Source organism: Orussus abietinus, unplaced genomic scaffold (genome assembly GCF_000612105.2).
Source record: "Orussus abietinus isolate OABI.00-Male unplaced genomic scaffold, Oabi_2.0 scaffold75, whole genome shotgun sequence".
In the NCBI taxonomy this organism is placed as follows: domain Eukaryota; kingdom Metazoa; phylum Arthropoda; class Insecta; order Hymenoptera; family Orussidae; genus Orussus; species Orussus abietinus.
In genome coordinates this window covers 106,242-124,462 of record NW_019394267.1, presented here as the reverse complement: position 1 = coordinate 124,462, position 18,221 = coordinate 106,242, and the positions used below count along the sequence as shown (strand labels likewise).

The following is an 18,221-nucleotide window of genomic DNA, read 5'->3' as shown; positions in this document are numbered from 1 at the left end:
GTTATAGAAAATAGAAATAATACTAGCGAGCGATTATGCCCCACCACGAAAAATTGGCGGAGTTTCAAGTCCATCAAGATCGTGGCCAATCGTTGCTTAATGCGAACAAGAGTGAACAAGAGCGAGTGCGACCAAGTTCGACTACGACGCGCTTCCAATCATTCCAATGTTGACGTTTGGGAAAACGTAGAACAACGAGAGATTAGAATAAATTGAAGGAAGGAGATCTAGCGACAACATGGAAGTTCTAGATCCGACCGTCACCAGAGATGATCAGCCTCTTTTTATCAACGATACCTTAGAAAGAGGTCAGGTTATGACAGGTGGCGTATCGTTCCGCTTTCTCTATTCGCAGCTTCTGAGAATTAATTTTGTTTCTGCGAATTCCTTGGGACTCTCCAGCAAATATTTCTGATTTATCGGCTGGCAATGACAGCCCTTTGGCAGTCTCTTCGATTCGCGCGCCTTTCCATGACAGGAGTGAGCAATGAGATAACAAAGGGGTATGATGGCAGTGATATGCGGTGACGTCATGCTATCATATGCCCAACTGTGTATCCGGGACACAATAGTCCCATAATTGGTATGGACAGTTCATGACAGTTTAATTACAGACTGCTGCATCCAAGAATTTGATTCCAGAATGGTGGAATCGTGGACGAATGAATGATTCATTTTTGTTCCATTTAGTAGTAGGTTTTAAGATGTCTTCTTTGTAATTCCTGAATGTTAAATGCTGAAGAGTACCGAGTGGGTGTAAATTATTACCACTGTGACGAGTAATATAAAGTGGCAGAATGTCCTTTCTCCTTCTTTTCTCTCTCCTTGCGACACGTGTTTTAGATTATAAGGGAATTTCTAACTAGTAGAAATTTGAAACGTTCTTTGATAAGTAATTATCTGTTTTCAGTTGAGAAACAGGCGGCATCGCCAGCTGATACGCCGTCATGTATCAAAGCACGTTATGTATTGGGCTTCCTCGGATTTTTGGGATTTGCTTTGGTATACGCCATGAGAGTCAATTTATCGGTGGCTATTGTCTCCATGGTTAATCAAACTGCGATACCGCACGTGGATAATAATGACACCACTGACGTTTGTGACAATAAGGATATCATCAACGGAACCTTCATTCCTGTAAGAATTATTAATGCGTCAGTTGATATGAAATCACCCTTCACCTAGTATTTAATTTTTGATGATATGGACCAAGAGTCATATTCTTGTGTAATATCATACATTATTGACGTGATTATATTATCATGTGTGTTACTCATGCAAACTATCACTTTACGCACGAGTGACCTCCATAGCTTATCTACATAGTGGTAAAGAAGAATGCAGTTGGAATTAAATTAAATTTTAAACTGATTCTTGATATCTCTAGAGTGCTGGAGAATTTGATTGGGATGACAGAACGCAGGGTCTCATTCTTGGCGCCTTCTTCATCGGATACGTAGCAACGAATGTCCCTGGTGGGAGAATGGCAGAGAAAGTTGGCGGAAAGTTAGTCTGCGGTCTTGGGGTATTTTTAACAGCGGTATTGACAGTGATCAGTCCTTTTGCTGCTTATTGGGGACTGACACCTTTCTTGGCAGTTCGTATCGCCGAAGGTTTTACCGAAGTATGTCAATAATTTTGTTGCACTGTATTTTGATACTCCAGTACTTGATTAACGTAACTTTCTCCTTCGATCACCTTCCAGGGTGTGACATTCCCAGCGATGCACAATATGTTAGCTCACTGGGTGCCCCCACTGGAAAGAGGCAAATTTGCCGCCATTGTTTATGCCGGTAATTATTTGTGGAATTCCTTTCAAGTAGGTTAACCATTGACATGTATACACCGAGACGACATTTCTTCAGGTTCGAATTTCGGAACGGTGATTTCTCTGCCCGTGAGTGGGTGGCTTTGTTCTCTGGAATTCTGGGGTGGTTGGCCTCTGGCATTCTATCTGTTCGGTGGCCTTGGTATCGTCTGGTACATCTTCTGGTTGCTCTTCGTCTACGACACGCCGTCTGAACACCCTCGGATCGACCCCCAGGAAAGAGCATACATCGAGGCCTGCGTCGAGTCGAAAGACGAGGTCAGATATATCAGGAATTATTTTATACAATTGGAATGAAAGAGTTAACGCTTTCTTATAACAGGACGATGATCTTGGGGTACCCTGGCTGGCGATTTTCACGTCTCTACCTATGTGGGCCATCACGATAACGCAGTGCGGACAAGCGTGGGCCTTTTACACCCTGCTGACCGAGCTGCCGACTTACATGGACCGCATCTTGCACTACAACGTACAACAAGACGCATTCCTCTCGGCACTGCCGTACTTAAGCGCCTGGATAATGGGCCTGGTAATATCGAGCATTGCCGATGCCCTCCTGGCTCGTCAAATGATCTCACCGTTGATTTCCATCAAATTGTGGAATACCGTTGCCTCCCTGGGTCCGAGTCTCAGCTTTATAGGAGCAATCTGGGCAGGCTGCGACCGCTTTACCGTCATGATGATGCTCGCTGGTTTGGGCTCTCTCCAAGGCGCCGTTTATGCCGGAAACCAGATGAACCACATCGCTCTTGCTCCACGATACGCCGGAACTCTCTACGGCCTGAGCAATGCTGCCGCCAATGTCTGCGGCTTCCTGGCGCCTTACATCATCGGCAGGATAGTGCAGGATCACGTAAGTCTCGGCCCTTGAAATTCCTTCTTGCGGTATATAAATACTTGTAACGTCGTCTCGTCGTTCGATTGCAGGAAACGCTGGCGCGCTGGCACCTGGTATTTTGGATGGCTGCTGGTATAAACATGCTGACCAATTGTTTTTACCTGATGTTCGCCTCGGCGACGGAACAGTCGTGGAGCAAAGGACGCAGTTGATGACGGAATCATCCTAGGTGCAGATTTAAGCTCGGCGCGGCGAACGTTCTGCCGATCAATCGCGTCGCCTTAAGTTCATTCTGATCGGACTCCTGACTGCTGCTTCGCACACGTCGCCTCTTTTTATTAGTTCGTACTAACTTTTCAAGTTTAGACTCATTTTCCTTTTCTCACCAAGTAAGATAAGGCTGCGTCAGTATTTCACTTTACTTATGACGAGGTTTCGTACTTTGTGTCAGCTTTGGGTTCGGTGGTCTGCAAATTGACTCGTGCACTGTTCACGCAACATTGTCACTTTATTTTCGATTGTTATTGCCTTAACTATAATTTGACGAATTTAAGGTACCTTTGTACCTGATAAACCTCTCGAGAAACAAAGCAGTGCAGGATTTTCTCTACTTACGGTGGTCTTGTCTCCTTCAAGTGTTACGATACTTAGTTCCGCTGGACTGTGTAAGTATCATTCTCGATGGCTTCATTGAAATGATGAAATTACACGAGGGCTACCTCCTATATTTGAAGGAACTAACGAAATCATCGTGGATGTTAATTTTAGAGATGTCAGTATTTTTTTTTAACGGTTTCAAAACCGTTCAATTAATCTGCACCGTTGTCTTGTTAAGGTGATATGAGAGGTCATTCTTTGAGTATTGATAAGATCTCTGAAACGAACTCTGTGTTCGGACAGGGAAATTTAATGATATTTAAAAATGCTCAAATTGACTAGTAAGATTCATGAAACCGCTGGTGATGAAGTGAATTACCTGAAACCTTGGCGCAGGAAACCCCGTTATTTTTAATGTCCTAAGAGAAAATGAACTTTCACGTCGGCTGCAATTAACTTTTAATCGTAGTCGGTGATTCATCGGAACCGCCAATTGGTTTTGGCGAAATGTACCGAAGATATCGAAGCCCTGTGAAATATTTTATGTCAAGATACCGAGGATCATGTAACTTCGTACATGTACAGTAGGACGGTACTTTTAGAAGAACGATAGGTAATGGAGTAGCGTGTAGCTATATAAATTAGCTATATTGAGTAAAATGGTATAGATAGTGGGAAAGTAGATTTTCACATACGTAGACCAAAAAGACAAAAATTACGGCGATTTTTATAAAGAAAGATCGTAGTAGGACCTTAGTCGACAGTATATTCTCAATATCAATGGGTGCTGTTCAACAAACATCACTTTAGCAATGGCTCTCTCATACTGGACTATCCTTTCCTGTAATTTTTCATTAAAAAAAAAAAAAGCTTGTATATAAAATACATAAAATGCATTTCTTTTAAGGCACTGTCCGTTTCAATTTATTCTCGATCCCCTTTCTCAAACGATAGTTTATGTTTCTTTAACTCGTATTTAAATTGACCTTTTGTATTGTGGTAAATTGAAAATGATTGGATTACGCTTGCGAACAAGGTTTGTTAATTCATCCTGCAATTTTATAATGGTCTTTTCTCTTTCAGCTACGACTTTTTGATACATGTCGCCTTGCTTTGTTAATTGTTCTATTGCCCGACGTAGATCGGAAACGTTTTCATGGCAGGTCACCTGTTTATTTTCTAGATTTTCGATCTCGTATAAAAAATCATTCATATTAAATATAAGTTAATACTTGATAAACATTTATACGATTTGTCAAGTAGAAAATAAAGATACCAACTTATATAGTACCTGAACATAGTGCATCAAAGAAATACCTATTAACGTAGTTCTAGAGTCGGGAATTAACCATGTTTATGTAGACTAACATAAAATTCTGCAACAATACGTTAGCCAGGTTCAAATATGCTCAGATCCAGGGATGTGCTTATCACCTGTTGGACAAACATGCAATTTTATTATCAAATGTTTGTAGATGCGAGTTGATTCTAAGACTAATAATGAAAAGTAAAGTTAATGGACTTCGAGATCTCTCTCCGACACGGTACCTAAATTGGTATGCATGGTATATCAATAAGCTGGCGAAATGAACTTCCCCGTTATCAAAATTAATTTGATATCTTAGAATGTACCTTGATAAACACTGAAGCATGTACAAAATTTTCCTTCGAGCCGAAGACCAGTGTTAAATAATAAATATCTTCTGAAGTTACGGCACTTCTGTAATGTTCAACCTTTTGAGGACTCAAAGTGTCACGCGTTTCACTAATGACTGACAAATGTCTCGTAATACATCACCAGTAACCCATTCTAACATCTATCATAACTTCAATACATTTTAACTTCCAGAAATATGTTAAACCTCAACGAAAATTCAAAACGTCAGGAAATATCGAAACTCTCGATACTCGGGAAATCGATACTCGGCGCCATTTTCCAAGATGGCGGACGAAAGCGCGGTCCGCTTAGATTCAAACTAATGACCGGTTAACGCGTTAAAGTGCACTTCGGGCATTGTTTTGAAACGAGTAATTTAATAGTTGGTGAAATCATCGCCGTTCAACAGCGATCGCATATGCGTAGTGTCTTTATAATCCCGGATATCGCGTTATCTCGACATGTTTCGGTGAGTAATACCCTTGGGGTGAGTCGGTAAGATCGACACCTCGGATAAGCCATCACCTCGGCGAAATCTACCGGCTTGTCGTAAAAGTAATGACGCACTTTCCTGTGACCATCTGTTACGAGAATGCGTCAATACTATTCCGGCCAGCCAATACTAATTTCATCCGAATTCTATTAATTCCGTACAGAAGGGGCCGCAAGTTCATTGAATCGTCGATTCTGATATACGACCGATCCATGTGTAAGTATCAGATAGGAAGCCTATTTCGAGAGACATTCGCGAGAAGTGAATACACCCGACGGTATCGATAATTTTATTTTTATCCGTCGTAGTCGCAGAGACCCGTTCAAGGTACAGCTCCGAAAGGCCGGATTATCTCAAGGAAGTGGCAAAACTTTATTGCGGCTCGCTACAACATCGACTACTTACAAACGAGGGCTTGTATAAAAGTATAAAAAATAAACGGCGAGAGGACGCCGGCGAGTTTCCGAATGAAACAGGACGAGTTAATCAACGACCGTACCGAGGACGATGGGGTGAACTTTAACTCCTCGCCGAGGGACTATTCACTCGGAAATCAGGGAAAACGATTTCCCTCCTTTGAGAATCTACCGCCTGATTTAACATGATAAACAACCACGAGATTCGAGAACAATTGACGTTCTAATTGAATATTGTAAGAATGCGTCGGTGATTCCCAGTGTTTACCGCTTGCGATTTCCACGTGATTACCATCACTAAGGCGATATTAGCACTAGAACTACCGGCGGATTTTTTTTGTATAGGATGGGCCATTTGAAACCAGTCATTTTGACTGGTTTTGGTCATTCTAGCGTTAAAGGGTCATTCTACATAAATTAAACGGCAATATATTTATAAAACTTCTCCGAACTGGGTGCACCGAATTATCTGAAACATTAACACGTGATTATAGAGGCCCTAAGTAAGAACGCGATGTTCGTGAAACATCATTTTTTCTGTGAAAAATGAAATCTCACGAGTATAGCGTTCTTCCTAAGGGCTAGCATAATAAGGGGCCGAAGATTCAAATGACTCTGTGCGCCCAGTTTGGATAAAAGTTACATAAATATTTGGACGTCTTGATATAATAGAGCGACCTGTTTGTATCACCTTAAAATCCATAATTTCCTGAGTGAACAATCCCTCGCTCCTCGAGTTGGACTCGAGCGGGATTTTACGACCGGAAAGTACGTCGCAAGGACGGTCCGGAAGTTGGCAGTGTATTTGGCACGGTGTCCTGGCTCTTTTTAGGTAGTTTCCATGGCAGTGGAGGAATCCTCACATTCGGGAGCAATTGGTGCCCTTGAAACCAAAGGCGGTCCGGGTCAACCGATGTGGCCTCTTTGCCAACGACGTCACCGCTAATTCCACGCCCGCAATTTCGCCCCGGGCGATTACACGGTACTCTTAAGATTTCTCGTTATCAGCCCCTTTATTCCTGGTAGTCCGTAACCCGATTCCCGGAAGGACTTACAGTTTTCCAGCCCTTCGAGCCGATACGGATGCGTGCAAGCCCAGTAGAGTTATGACAAGAGAGGAACTGGATCAATAGCTTCTTAAGGGGATGTGAAAGTGGCACCTTAGGAGTGAGTAGTTCATGAAACTTTCCTCCGAATTGGGTGCACCAATGTGTCTCAAATCTTCCCATAGGAATAAGGTAAGACCCTAAGGTAAGTCCCGAAACTCGCGAGATATCATTTGTTATTAAAATTGTTGAAAATAGCTATAAAGAAATTATCTTAAGATGGAGATTTCATGGATTTCAGGACCTTATAGCCTCCGTATTCACATTGTCAAGTCTGAGACGATCCCGTACACCAAGTTCGAAGAAAAGTTTCATAAACGATGCCTCTTCGACGCCACTTGGACGTCACCTTGATCTGGGATTTCAAGGAAGTTACAGGACTCCGATGGCCATAAAGAGTGATCTCGTTTCCTTCGGGGAAGTCCCGATCATCAGATCTTGATGACCGGTCACCTTGGAGTTATTTTCACAGGCTTTCACAATCCGGGCCGCGTATTGAGGTATCGATTTAATCACCAAGCGTAAATTATTATCAGCCGATCCGCTTCCTTCTGATTCCAGAGCCCATTTCGATTCGTCGCAGTTCCCGGCTGATTAAACGCTCCGCGTTTAATCGAAAAGCGCGATTTCTCATCCTCGCTCGCCTGCAGGATATGATAACGTAGCTACTTTCAGATTGATTCCGAGAGAATCGAAGTCGGATCCAGCCATCCAAGAAATCGGCCGATAAGGGCCTCGTTATCTCGCGAGGGCTCGTTACCCCATTGCAAAACTGCGCCTTCAAACTGTTCAATTTCCATGGTTAAGAACAATTTGTCAATATACCGGCAGCGATTAAAGCTCGGTAGGATCTCCAATTAACGCCTAGGTAAGCCTAAGCGGACGGTCGTTTGTTTCCCCCGAGATTGCGGAATCCTTTTCGCCTCTCGCGGGGTCTGGTCGCAAAAGGGGCCGGCTCTAACGATCCTCGGAACGACTTTAACGATCCTGTGACTCATTGCAGCCGATCGCTAACGAGCGCAATTGCGACCGGACTTTCCCGAGAGACCGTCGAGCACTCGCACGAGGAGTCATCGAGCCTCTGGGATGAGACGCGGAAATGCAATCCCGGCGCGAAATGACGTTCCTATCGGGGACAATGGGCACGGTCGTTCGAAAACGCATCGAGTCATTCAGAAAGCCCGGATCTTCCCGGTATACACCTATGTCTCTGTACGTGAATCTACGTATACTTCCGCGCATTACATCACCAGTCATTGAGCACAGTCTCGAGGACTTCAATCATCCACAGATAACCGGAGTCGATAGTCGGATTTCCTCGACACGCGGTAGGCGGTACTTTGGGCGCCGCTTTCCATAACCAGAACTAAAATCCCACTTCAACACGACGAGGTTTCAAGTTCTCCGGTGGAACGAGTCAACGTGCACCCTTAATTCCCCCCCGAAAGTGTCCCAGGACACTGAATCGCTCCTCTAAGACGCAGCAAGTCGAGCGCAGACCTACCGCGGGAGTTTATTTCGGTGTTTGGCTTCTAAACCTTCACCGAAACTCGGCTCGAGTTGCAGATTTGCCAACGTTAACGCGTCTCCTTGTAAATATCCTTCTAGATGTGCCCGGTCGGAGCGACTCCCGAGGACTCTCTCCAGTCTAGGAAGGCCTCATCCTAGAGACGACGACGCGGAGCCCTGGACCAGGACTCGCCTGGCACCAACGTCTGGACTTCATCGTCCATTTCTTGGTATGGACGTCCTTGGGCGTCGTCCAAGAGTCTCACTAGGACCCTAGGGACCCAGACTCGGGTTTCCTGGCGAGCAGGAGCAGTTCGGACGATCAGTTCCCGAATCCCCTGGAGGATCCCGGGCGTCGAAGGGCCTTAGGAGGGCTGCCTAGCCGGTCCCCGAAGAGGCACGGAGATGACGAATATGTCCACCTTGTCGGCGCCCGTCTTGTCAGCTATCACCCCGTAGTTTACGGAGTCGTACGGCGGGGGTGCGAACAGGTGATAAGGCGGCGGAGGGGTGTCGGTTACACCCGGGGAGGGCCCTATCACTTCTCCCCTCTGGGTGTAGGGTACCGAGAGGGGGCGAGCGCCTCGACGACAGCACCACTCCGAGCAGCTCACTATCAGGAAGAACGCCACCAGTCCCCCGAAGGAGCCGATGTACCAGACTATGGACCACGGGTCCAGAGGACTCTGAGTGTTGCCACTCGCTGTAAAAGAGAAGAGATGTAAGTCAATGACTTTCTCGTCATACGAAGACACTTGTATAGGTACTTTCAATCATTTCTTTTCTCTTTTCTTTCTTATTTCTACACACCGTTCGGCTTCGTTTCAGGTTTTCAGGCGTCCGGGTTACATCAGCCAGGTTTCGTCACTTAGAAGATGAATCTCTGGATTGACTCACCGGTAGTGTTATCACTCCTCGCGCTGCCGTCCCTGTCGTTCGTCTCGGTCTCGAACTCTATCACGTAGACGGTCTGCTCGTCCTCCTTCTGGCGATGCATCCTGGGCTCGTCCTCCCGGCTCTCCCTGGGGATGTCTTTCCTCTCCGAGTGCTTGACGCTCCCGGCGCCGTCGAAGGCCGATAACCCATGGGCATAAGCTGCGAACAAGGGTCCTCTCTTATCGTCCACTCCAATTTTTATCCTCCTTTCATTCGTTCATTTTTTTTACGTTTCTTTTTTTACTCTTTACCGACCTCGGTATACGAGACCTCCTTCGGGGCACTCCTTCGCCCCGAAGAGGGATTATTCCTTTCCGTCAATTTCCGCCATTGACCCTTTAAGCGTTATTAACTCATGACTTATAGGATTTTACTTAGCAGATAGCCGCGAGCTCGTTATCTGAATTATTGAAGAACAACCGGTCTTACGCAGAGATACCTCCCGTTAAGGTGATGTGAAAGTGCCGTCGAAGAGGTTTTGTTTACAAAACTTTTCTCTCAATTAGGTTTACCGAATAGCTTGAAACTTTACAACGTGAACAGGGAGGCTATAAGGAAGGTCCTGAAACTCATGAAATTTCAATTCTTTTCAAATTTGTTTATAGGTATTTTAAAAATAGTTTATAAAAAATGAAATTTCGCGAGTGTCAGGACCTACCTTAGGGTCTCCATATTCCCGTTTTAAAGTATGTAACGATTTGAGACACACAGTTTGTAGAAAAGTTTTATGAACCATTGAGCTTTCACATCCCCTTAAATATCCTCCGCGGGCTTTCTCTAGCGCTGAAACTCTAAAACGTCGGACAAGGTGTACCAAGTATATCGAATATATTTATAAAATCTTTTATACCCTCCGATAAATTCATTTCTCTCGGTGATTCTCCCAAGGTCGGAGGAAACGGCACGAAAGTCCTCGCCGAGCTCTCTCATGGCACGATATTCACGACTTCGGGTTAAAAATACCCCGAAAATAAAGCCCTGCCACACCTTCCGAGACGCTTAAGACGTGTTCTAATAATTCAGAGGCGAATGCCCGGTCGACGAGGAATGTTTCGTTTATTAAATTTAATTATTCTCTATTAATTAAAACTATTAAAAAAAAGGAAGAATTTTTTTTCCCCATAGTGAATTCATGTCTCGCGAATTTTAAATATCCTTTATATGCATTAAGTAAAGTAGGGGAATGAACGACTTTGTAGGATAATTGTAAATTTTCCGGCAATTGCCAGACCTCGGTATCGATTAGCTATTTTTACCATCGGCGACATAACGTATTTTAATAATTCAGAGGCGAATGCCCGGTTGACGAGAAAGGTTCCGTCGAAAACTATTAAAAGAAAAGAAAAGAAAAATAAAAGAAGGGAATAACGAAAGAATTTTTTTTTTCTACGGTGAATTCATGTCTCGCGATTTTTGAATACCCTTTGTATGCATTAAGAATAGTAGGGGAACGAACGACCCGTAGGATAATTGCAAATTTTCCGGCAGCTCGGTATCGATTCTCTATTTTTACCATCGACGACATAACGTATTTTAATAATTCAGAGGCGAATGCCCGGTCGACCAGGAAAAATCCGTCGTAATCTATTAAAAAAAAAAAAGGGAAGAAAGAATTTCTTTTTCTACGGTGAATTCATACCTCGCGATTTTTAAATATCCTTTTTATGCATTAAGAATAGTAGGGGAACGAACGACCTCCTAGGATAATTGCAAATTTTCCGGCAATTGCCAGACCTCGGTATCGATTCTCTATTTTTACCATCGGCGACATAACCTCTCCGCCGTGAAAAGTGCATTTCTGCACGCAACGCGTGTAAGCCTGAATAATGCATAAATAGGAAAAGTGCGCAGTACTTTCTTAGCCGATGGTAAATTATCCTGGGACTATCCTTCCCCGCTTATTCTTAGCTCGATTACGAATCGGAGATGCGCAGTTGACGATCGATCGTCCTCGCAGTACCCGAATAATATATTCCGTAATTTTTAATCCTACCCCTCGAGGAAATTCCAGGGAGAAAAGGGAAACTAGAGGAAGGAGGCGAGCTTAATTGCCGTGAAACCGTTTTTACGGCACATGGTCCATCGGGCCGAGAAGTGTCGCAATGTCTAACGACCCCGGATAACGAAGACAATTCTCTGCAAATGACGAAAAAGAAAAAAAATAATAATAAAAAAAGCGAATTATCTCGGAAGAAAATTATGGCTGCGGGGATGAGGAAAATGGCTAATCGAAGGGCTCGAAGAAGAGTTAGGCGGAGTTGGGGGATGGGGACTTAAAAAAAAATAATAAAAGAAAAAAGGAACCAGGGAAAGGAAACCGGCGACATTGTCCCTTTGTCCTCGAGGAAGATGTCGACAATGAGCCTAATTGCCGGATAATCGTTTTCACGTTACGTGCTCGAGCTGGTCCCAAAGTGTCGTAAAGCCTAACGACCTGGTGCAGAGCCTCGTCACGGTGATGGCCAAATCCGCCATTAACGCCCCATCCTGGCGCGAATTCTTGGACCCAACAATGGCAACGAGTTTATTGTCAAGGAAGACAGGACTCGAGAAGGCCCTTTTCCGATTATCCCGACATTTCCCCCAACATCCAGCGAAGGGAACATGTACATATTCGATGGTAATCTACCTTGAATGAAAAAAAAAAAAAAGAAAAGGAAGAAAAACCCGAAGATGCGATCCCCCAGACCGCTTCGATAGCTCGCATAATCAGCAATTAATTCCAATCCACGGAAAACAAGTGACGCAGCCTCCGGAGGTGGACAAGAAAGTCCACCGAAGAATACATAGGAGGATCCTAGACAAGTTTTTCCAGGATTGACGTAGACGAAATTGAATTCTGACACGTTCCACAGGTGCGACGAGTGGACACCTATTAGCATTGACAACGCAAAAGACGGGTGTAGAAAGGGTGGGGCCTCCACTCTCGGTCTTGACTTCCTGCCATTATCAGCCACGTGGATGATAGGGTAAGCCAAGACGCTCGTCAGGCGTATCGAACTACCGAACGCGATATTGGAGTCATAAATGAGGCATCGTAACCGAGAGCTAATCGACTCGTCGAAGATGCCCTACGCCATATCGTGGATTTATAACCCGGTATCTATGAAAAACTTTCGACAAATGGTTCACGAATCCATTAAGGTGTTTTTCTTATTTTCTTCTCTTTAACGCTCTCCGCGCGCGTATCGACCACGTGGCGATCAGCTGATCGTCCGATCAGCTGACGTCCCTCGGTAGAACACGTGGACAGACCGATCTGTGTACTTAGCTGTCGAAATTTGCATAGGTGTCGATCGTTGGCTTTTCGAGAACGAACTCCACCTCCACTTCGTATCTTTTACTTTCTTCTTTCTTTTCTCCTTTTTTAGGGAAGGCCGTCGCGACGAACGTCAAATCCGTCACCTAGGAGGCGATTTTTCTCCCCCCCAAAGTCGGATCCATCGACTCTCCGTCACGCTCCGGTTTCGCAACGGCAATTAATCAACGTTAAAGGTCAAGGCGAAGCGTTGCGATACATTTGAGAAAAACCCGCCTTAAGCCGTAGTTATATCCCCGCCGAGGGCCGAGTACCTCCTCGTCATCTCGTTTATCATAATCTCCACGACGTCGGTAAATCTGCCCTTCCCTGTCGCCCCACATCCCTGCCGTTTAATTTAACAACAAACAGTACGCCTCCCTTCGGTCCTCGATTAATTTAACAACAAACTGTACCTATCCCCCCGATCCTAGATTAATTTACAACAAATTGTACCCATCCCTTCGACCCCCGATTAATTTATAACAAACCTCGCATCCCGAGTCTCGACTTTTAATAACCGAAAAGAGTCGTCACAAGTGCGCTCCGATTACAGATAGTGCACACGTAGGTGCGCGAGTAAAGGAGCAAATATTAGCATACGTCCACCTGACCGAGAGGCGTTATTATTATTCGCAAAACAGTTGCAAAATCATTCGGCAAAGTGGCGCGTTCCAACATCCACGAAACGGATGGCGGGATTTCGCAGTTTCGGCAGAATTTCAAGATAAAAGGAGAAAGAGAGAAAGAGATAAAAAGAGTCTCGCCGAGGGTTAAGAGCTCCATACACATCCTCTTTGCCCTCGACTTTTTTTTTTATTTCTCCGCCCTCCAAGTCAATGACAAAACGAGTTGTCCTCGGTGCACTCGGCTCGAGGCGTAGCTCAATTAATTGCAGGGAATGCTCGCTAATATTCGCTAATATTCGCCAATATTCGCCCACATACTCCAACACTGATAAGGAAATGCCCCCGTGAATTTACATACCCAACCATCGGTCACCCCAATACAACAATAAATTGCAATAAAAAAATAAATACACATCGTCTCCCTGGCATCTAAATGGAATAAAAATAACAATGCGATGATCAGTTCAAGTGAAGAAAAAAAAAATCCATAAATATGACAAATCCACATTGTAATGCGTATTTATAAATCCCCAAGCCCGTGATACTGTCCATCTTACTTGTTTATTTTTATTCCTATGTGAAACCTCCTGTGTAAAAATGTGGATAAATTTCGATGGATAGTTATCAGTGAAGGGCATGATTACGGTACGTTAGGAGATATAATTCCGTTTAATCCTCACCGTTAAGACAAATTATTTCCGTTTCAAATACTGAGTACCGGGGAAAATAATGAAATTCTGAAACTGGTTGGCGCAAACTAGTATCGCTAAAGCAAGAATAAAAATGACAAAACTTGTGCGCCGTGCCGGCTAACAATTGGTGAGACAACTAAGCAGGACGTGATTCACGTCAGCGGCAATCGGGAATAGAATTTAAAATGACGTGAATTCACGTAAGCGGCAACCAGGAATAGAGGTTGAAAAGACGTGAATTCACGTCAGCGGTCGCGAATGTGTTAAGACAATTCCGAGGACTTATTGCGGGACCGCTCGTGTGCAACCCCATTGGGAAAGGTCGGAAACCGTGAGGTTGGCTATTTCTATCCCGTCGTCGGTTAAAAATCGCACTTTCTACCTCCTCCGTAGGTGAGGTGCGGTCTCGACACGTGGGAAATAGTGCGAAAGCTATATACTCGAGAAAGACCAGAGAGGTCCAGGCTCGGGTCTTCGGCGAAGCTGGAGGAAAGCATTTAATTAATGCGAGACGATTGGACCTGGCGAATCGATCAGGGCCATGGTCTATTTCGGCTGCGGAAAACGCCTTTATGCCTCGAGTACATAAGGCTCGACTGGTACTCGAGCTCCTAGAAAGTGCTGGCCTGCAAGCGAGCTCGGCCGAATTGTTAAGCTCACGTTTCTCGATAAGGCCGACCATTTTTTCTTTCCTTTTTTTTTTCGTGCCTTGTCGGTAACGAGTTGGCACGATCAAGGGATCTCCCAGGAGCGGATGTACTTGTAGACTTACAAGGAAGGTATCCCAGGTCGATCTCTCCGATTTTATTTCTCTTATAATTTGTTATAGCGGACTAAAAACTAAGCGACACGTATTTCTTTTTTATCTGCCATTAAACACTTTAAGGGGGTGAAACCACCATCCAAAGTAAGGCCTGTGAGGGGTGGCTCACCCTTTAATTTTTTTTTTATTTCAATTGAGACAATGATATTTTTCGTTTCTCGTTATGAGAAAGCTTTTCCAGGTGGATTGGTTAAAAAGTTTTTCTTTTTTTTTCCCTCAGGGTGGTGAAAATATTAAACTCGTGGATTTATCGAATCGTCATGGCGAACGATTAAATATCGTCCTGAGACAGTAGGCTCGAAAAGTGCGTATCAAATCCCGTTGGAGGACCTTAATCTCATTCCGTATTAATTACCTCGAAAGTTCAGATAACGTAGGGTGCATAGCACCGATAACATGGATTATGAAAAAGTGCCGGGAATTGTGCTCCCACCGATGTGACGAGTTTCATGATTTCCCTTCTAATTACGTGCCTCCGAAGGGAACTGATTCACGTGGACAAGCACCGAGTCTTCCCTCGAACGAGGGGGGAATCGGGAAGAGGTCGATGAAAGGAAAGAGGTCGAGGTGGGAATCGCTCCAAACGAATGCCACATCTATTCTCGGCGTGGCGACCAAGTTTCATGAGAATCGATCAAGGTTTCAAGATCGCGAGAGGTCTTAAGTCGCCTTACCATCCCAATCCAGTAAAAGGTCGATGCATGACTGGCCCAATTGACGGATTCGAAGTTTCAATTAAGGAATAAAAAGGAAAAAAAGAGGAGAAAAAAAAAGAATATCTCGGAGCGGCGGTCCACGCTCGAACCAATCGGGATAATTCGGCGGGGCCGAAGTTACCCGAGTTCCACTCGCGAATTATTCCGGTTATTTTAAGTAGAATCTCGCTGTTACCTGGTAGAGGCGCGGTGAGGAACGCTTGGGCGAGGTCCAAGACGAGGATCGTCCACAGGATCAAAATCATCCTTGCCGGTTCTGCGCGATCGGCGTCGTTCGACTTCGACTGGAGGGCCACTGAGAGAGAGCACGAGTTAGCCGGCTTGGCGGACGAGAGGTTGCCTGTGATTGGTCCGCACCTGGCAGCGCTCGTCTGTGATTGGTCCGCGCCTCGCAGCGCTCGTCTCTGATTGGTCGGCCGCCAGGCGACGCTCGCTCCCGATTGGTCGAGCCGAGTGGCGGTGACCGTTACGCGTTCGGTCGGGTGAAAATGTGAGATCGCGCGCGTCTTAGCTCGCGGCTAACTTTGCGCCGGCTTTGCGGGGAACTGCTCGCGCTCCCGGGCCGACATCGTAATATACGCGAAGAGGCGAGATAAGCCGAGACGAGACCCCACCTAAGCGCCGGCCGAGTTGGAAACTCCGAGCGGAATCGAGTCCCACGACAAATGCGAGACAGAGCCGACGCCGGCGCCATGGCGCGCCGGCGCAGCAGCCCCCGCCGTTCTTAACCCTTTATTACCCGAAACCGGTGAAACAGTTTGGGGGCACAGTTTTTCAAATCTAACCACGTGATCAGACCTGCAATCAAAACTTGCGTATATTTTCAGGAAATAATATCCTCGTTCACGTCGCCCCAGGTAGCCGAAAAAACTCGAAAACTGGAAAGGACGTCCTGTGGAGGCAGGTCGCCGAAAAGCGTTCGAATTCACGTGGAGAGTTATTTACGATCAATAAGCGAAGTGGCGCGCTTTGTATTATTTAAACGGTCAGCGAGGGAAAACCGTCGAAAAATAAAAAAAGAAAGGGAAATATGAATTTCATATAGTTCTATTACATTTTTATGGATCTATGTGTGGCTGTAATGTTGCCGGTTTTCAGGTTCCTTGGGTCTCACGGATGGTCGTCTTCTGGGTCGGCGGACTCTCTCAAGGTCTCTCGCACTTCATTCTCTTTAGTTTAAGACCCGAGTGACTCGTAGAGAGACTTAAGCAGTCCTTTAACGATTAACCTCTCCTTGGGTTCTTTTAGGGCCCTACGATTCAAGACTTCTGTAGAGTCTCGCAAGTGCGTGGCGAGTAAACAGGTTAATTGGCGGCGCTGGTCGCGAACACCTGGATGGAGATCACCTTGAAGACGATGATTCGCCGAGGTGATTTACGGGCATTTAAGGCAAACCGTTATGCTAACTCTTTCTTCTCTTTTTTTTCTCTCCCGGCGAGGGAGTCGTACGTGTCTTCGGCCACGTTCGGCGCCTTCTAATTTCGCGCTTGCTCAACATCTTTTTCCCCTTTAGCGGCGATAACGGAGAAAAATGAGGTACTTGAAATCAAATAAATGTGCCTATTTTAAAAATCGGATAGTTGGCTCTAGTGAAATCTTCAATGGTTGAGATAATTATTTCCTTATGGGAATTAAAAGTGAAATACTTTCAACTGGACGAAAAATGTAGAAGTAAGTAAAAGTGTACTAGGTTCATGTATGACTAAAATTTATTCGCCTCCAGTTGCACATTTCTCTCAGTGCGATCGGGTCCAGTGACGTCAGTTCACGGGGACGTAAAATGGTATCCGAGACTCGTGAAAAGGCAACCGAGCCCCCAACGTCATTTGCAAGCTGGCCTTCATCTGGAAGAGGATTTACAGGGCGAATGAGGTATTCCGGTATGACCATCCGATATGCCCAAAATTAGGCAAAGTCGAGTCGTAAATTAATATCCGATCCATTAAGAGCGCGACAGGTCTTCGGGTCTCCTTGAGACTCGGGGGCGATTTATTGCCGGTTATCATTTTGACTGAATACTTCGTTTCAGGCTAAGTTGCGATCGACCCGACCGATAGATTTCTCCACGAGGAGTAATCCGTTCAAGAAAACACATTTCAGAGCATCGGCCCGTTTCCCTGGATTATCGACGCCACCCCGACCTGCCGCAACCTCTGTAATTACTCTCCACCCCGTGGACAACTCGCAATCGACACGCTACGAGACGACGAAGATCCGCTCTTCTTCCTAGTAGACGATCCCCTACGAGCAGGGTCCTCGAAAACTGGTCAATCGCAAATGGCGATACACCTAAGTCGTTACGCAATTCATGGCGAATGCGCGCGTCTTTTAATTAGCATAAGAGACGTCGGAAGGCACGATTTCCGGGCGTAAATCCTCGGAGACGATCCCGAAGAGAAACCGGTCCGGAGGAGTCGCGAGGAGGAAGAAGAGACAGAATATAATGTACCATTTTGCCCGAAACCGCCGTTGAAGGGCCCGAGGTAGATCTAGAGCCTTGACTCGTCGATGTCGATTCTCGGGGACACGTGTGCTTCTTTCCTGGATTTGATTTAAGTTCTTCGAGCGGCTTCGAGGAGTCCCCGAAGTCCCTTCGATTCGGGCTCGGGACTACTCGCGGCGTCCCTAGGGACGGAATGACGGAACGCAGGGGACGAAACGGGAGATGCTCGTTAGTCTCGTT

The 18,221-nt window shown here is 45.4% G+C and overlaps 2 protein-coding genes and 1 long non-coding RNA gene across 4 annotated transcripts; 1 reads left to right on the top strand and 2 right to left on the bottom strand.

Annotated features, from left to right (window-relative positions):
- The first annotated feature begins 96 nt into the window (after positions 1-96).
- Positions 97-4,173, top strand: LOC105696813 (sialin). 2 transcript variants are annotated; one of them, XM_012419550.2, is made up of 7 exons: positions 97-308; positions 911-1,137; positions 1,388-1,624; positions 1,706-1,793; positions 1,866-2,086; positions 2,151-2,681; positions 2,756-4,173. In XM_012419550.2, the coding sequence occupies exons 1-7, from the start codon at positions 239-241 to the stop codon at positions 2,876-2,878; spliced, it is 1,497 nt and encodes a 498-aa protein (XP_012274973.1). In that variant the 5' UTR covers positions 97-238; the 3' UTR covers positions 2,879-4,173. The 2 variants fall into 2 exon arrangements, with proteins under 2 accessions (XP_012274973.1, XP_012274972.1); XM_012419549.2 differs by having other exon boundaries at positions 97-323.
- A 241-nt stretch (positions 4,174-4,414) lies between these two features.
- LOC111674418 lies at positions 4,415-6,240 on the bottom strand. Its single transcript, XR_002762435.1, has 2 exons — positions 4,896-6,240; positions 4,415-4,697 (listed from the first exon to the last, which is right to left on the bottom strand). It is a non-coding gene; the product is annotated as an uncharacterized LOC111674418 (long non-coding RNA).
- A 36-nt stretch (positions 6,241-6,276) lies between these two features.
- LOC105696812 lies at positions 6,277-16,156 on the bottom strand. The gene is made up of 3 exons (XM_012419548.2): positions 15,714-16,156; positions 9,342-9,539; positions 6,277-9,147 (listed from the first exon to the last, which is right to left on the bottom strand). The coding sequence occupies exons 1-3, from the start codon at positions 15,781-15,783 to the stop codon at positions 8,810-8,812; spliced, it is 606 nt and encodes a 201-aa protein (XP_012274971.1). The 5' UTR covers positions 15,784-16,156; the 3' UTR covers positions 6,277-8,809.
- Between the last annotated feature and the right edge of the window lie 2,065 nt (positions 16,157-18,221).

What these genes read in the sequence shown, in the direction of transcription:
- LOC105696813 (XM_012419549.2), top strand. Translation starts at nt 239, where the DNA reads ATGGAAGTTCTAGATCCGACCGTCACCAGAGATGATCAGCCTCTTTTT. An exon ending in AAGAGGTCAGGTTATGACAG is followed by an intron (nt 324 to 910) that starts GTGGCGTATCGT and finishes ATCTGTTTTCAG; the next exon opens with TTGAGAAACAGGCGGCATCG. An exon ending in TCGCCGAAGGTTTTACCGAA is followed by an intron (nt 1,625 to 1,705) that starts GTATGTCAATAA and finishes ATCACCTTCCAG; the next exon opens with GGTGTGACATTCCCAGCGAT.
- LOC105696812 (XM_012419548.2), bottom strand. Translation starts at nt 15,783, where the DNA reads ATGATTTTGATCCTGTGGACGATCCTCGTCTTGGACCTCGCCCAAGCG. An exon ending in CCTCACCGCGCCTCTACCAG is followed by an intron (nt 9,540 to 15,713) that starts GTAACAGCGAGA and finishes CCTTGTTCGCAG; the next exon opens with CTTATGCCCATGGGTTATCG. An exon ending in GAGGAGTGATAACACTACCG is followed by an intron (nt 9,148 to 9,341) that starts GTGAGTCAATCC and finishes TCTCTTTTACAG; the next exon opens with CGAGTGGCAACACTCAGAGT.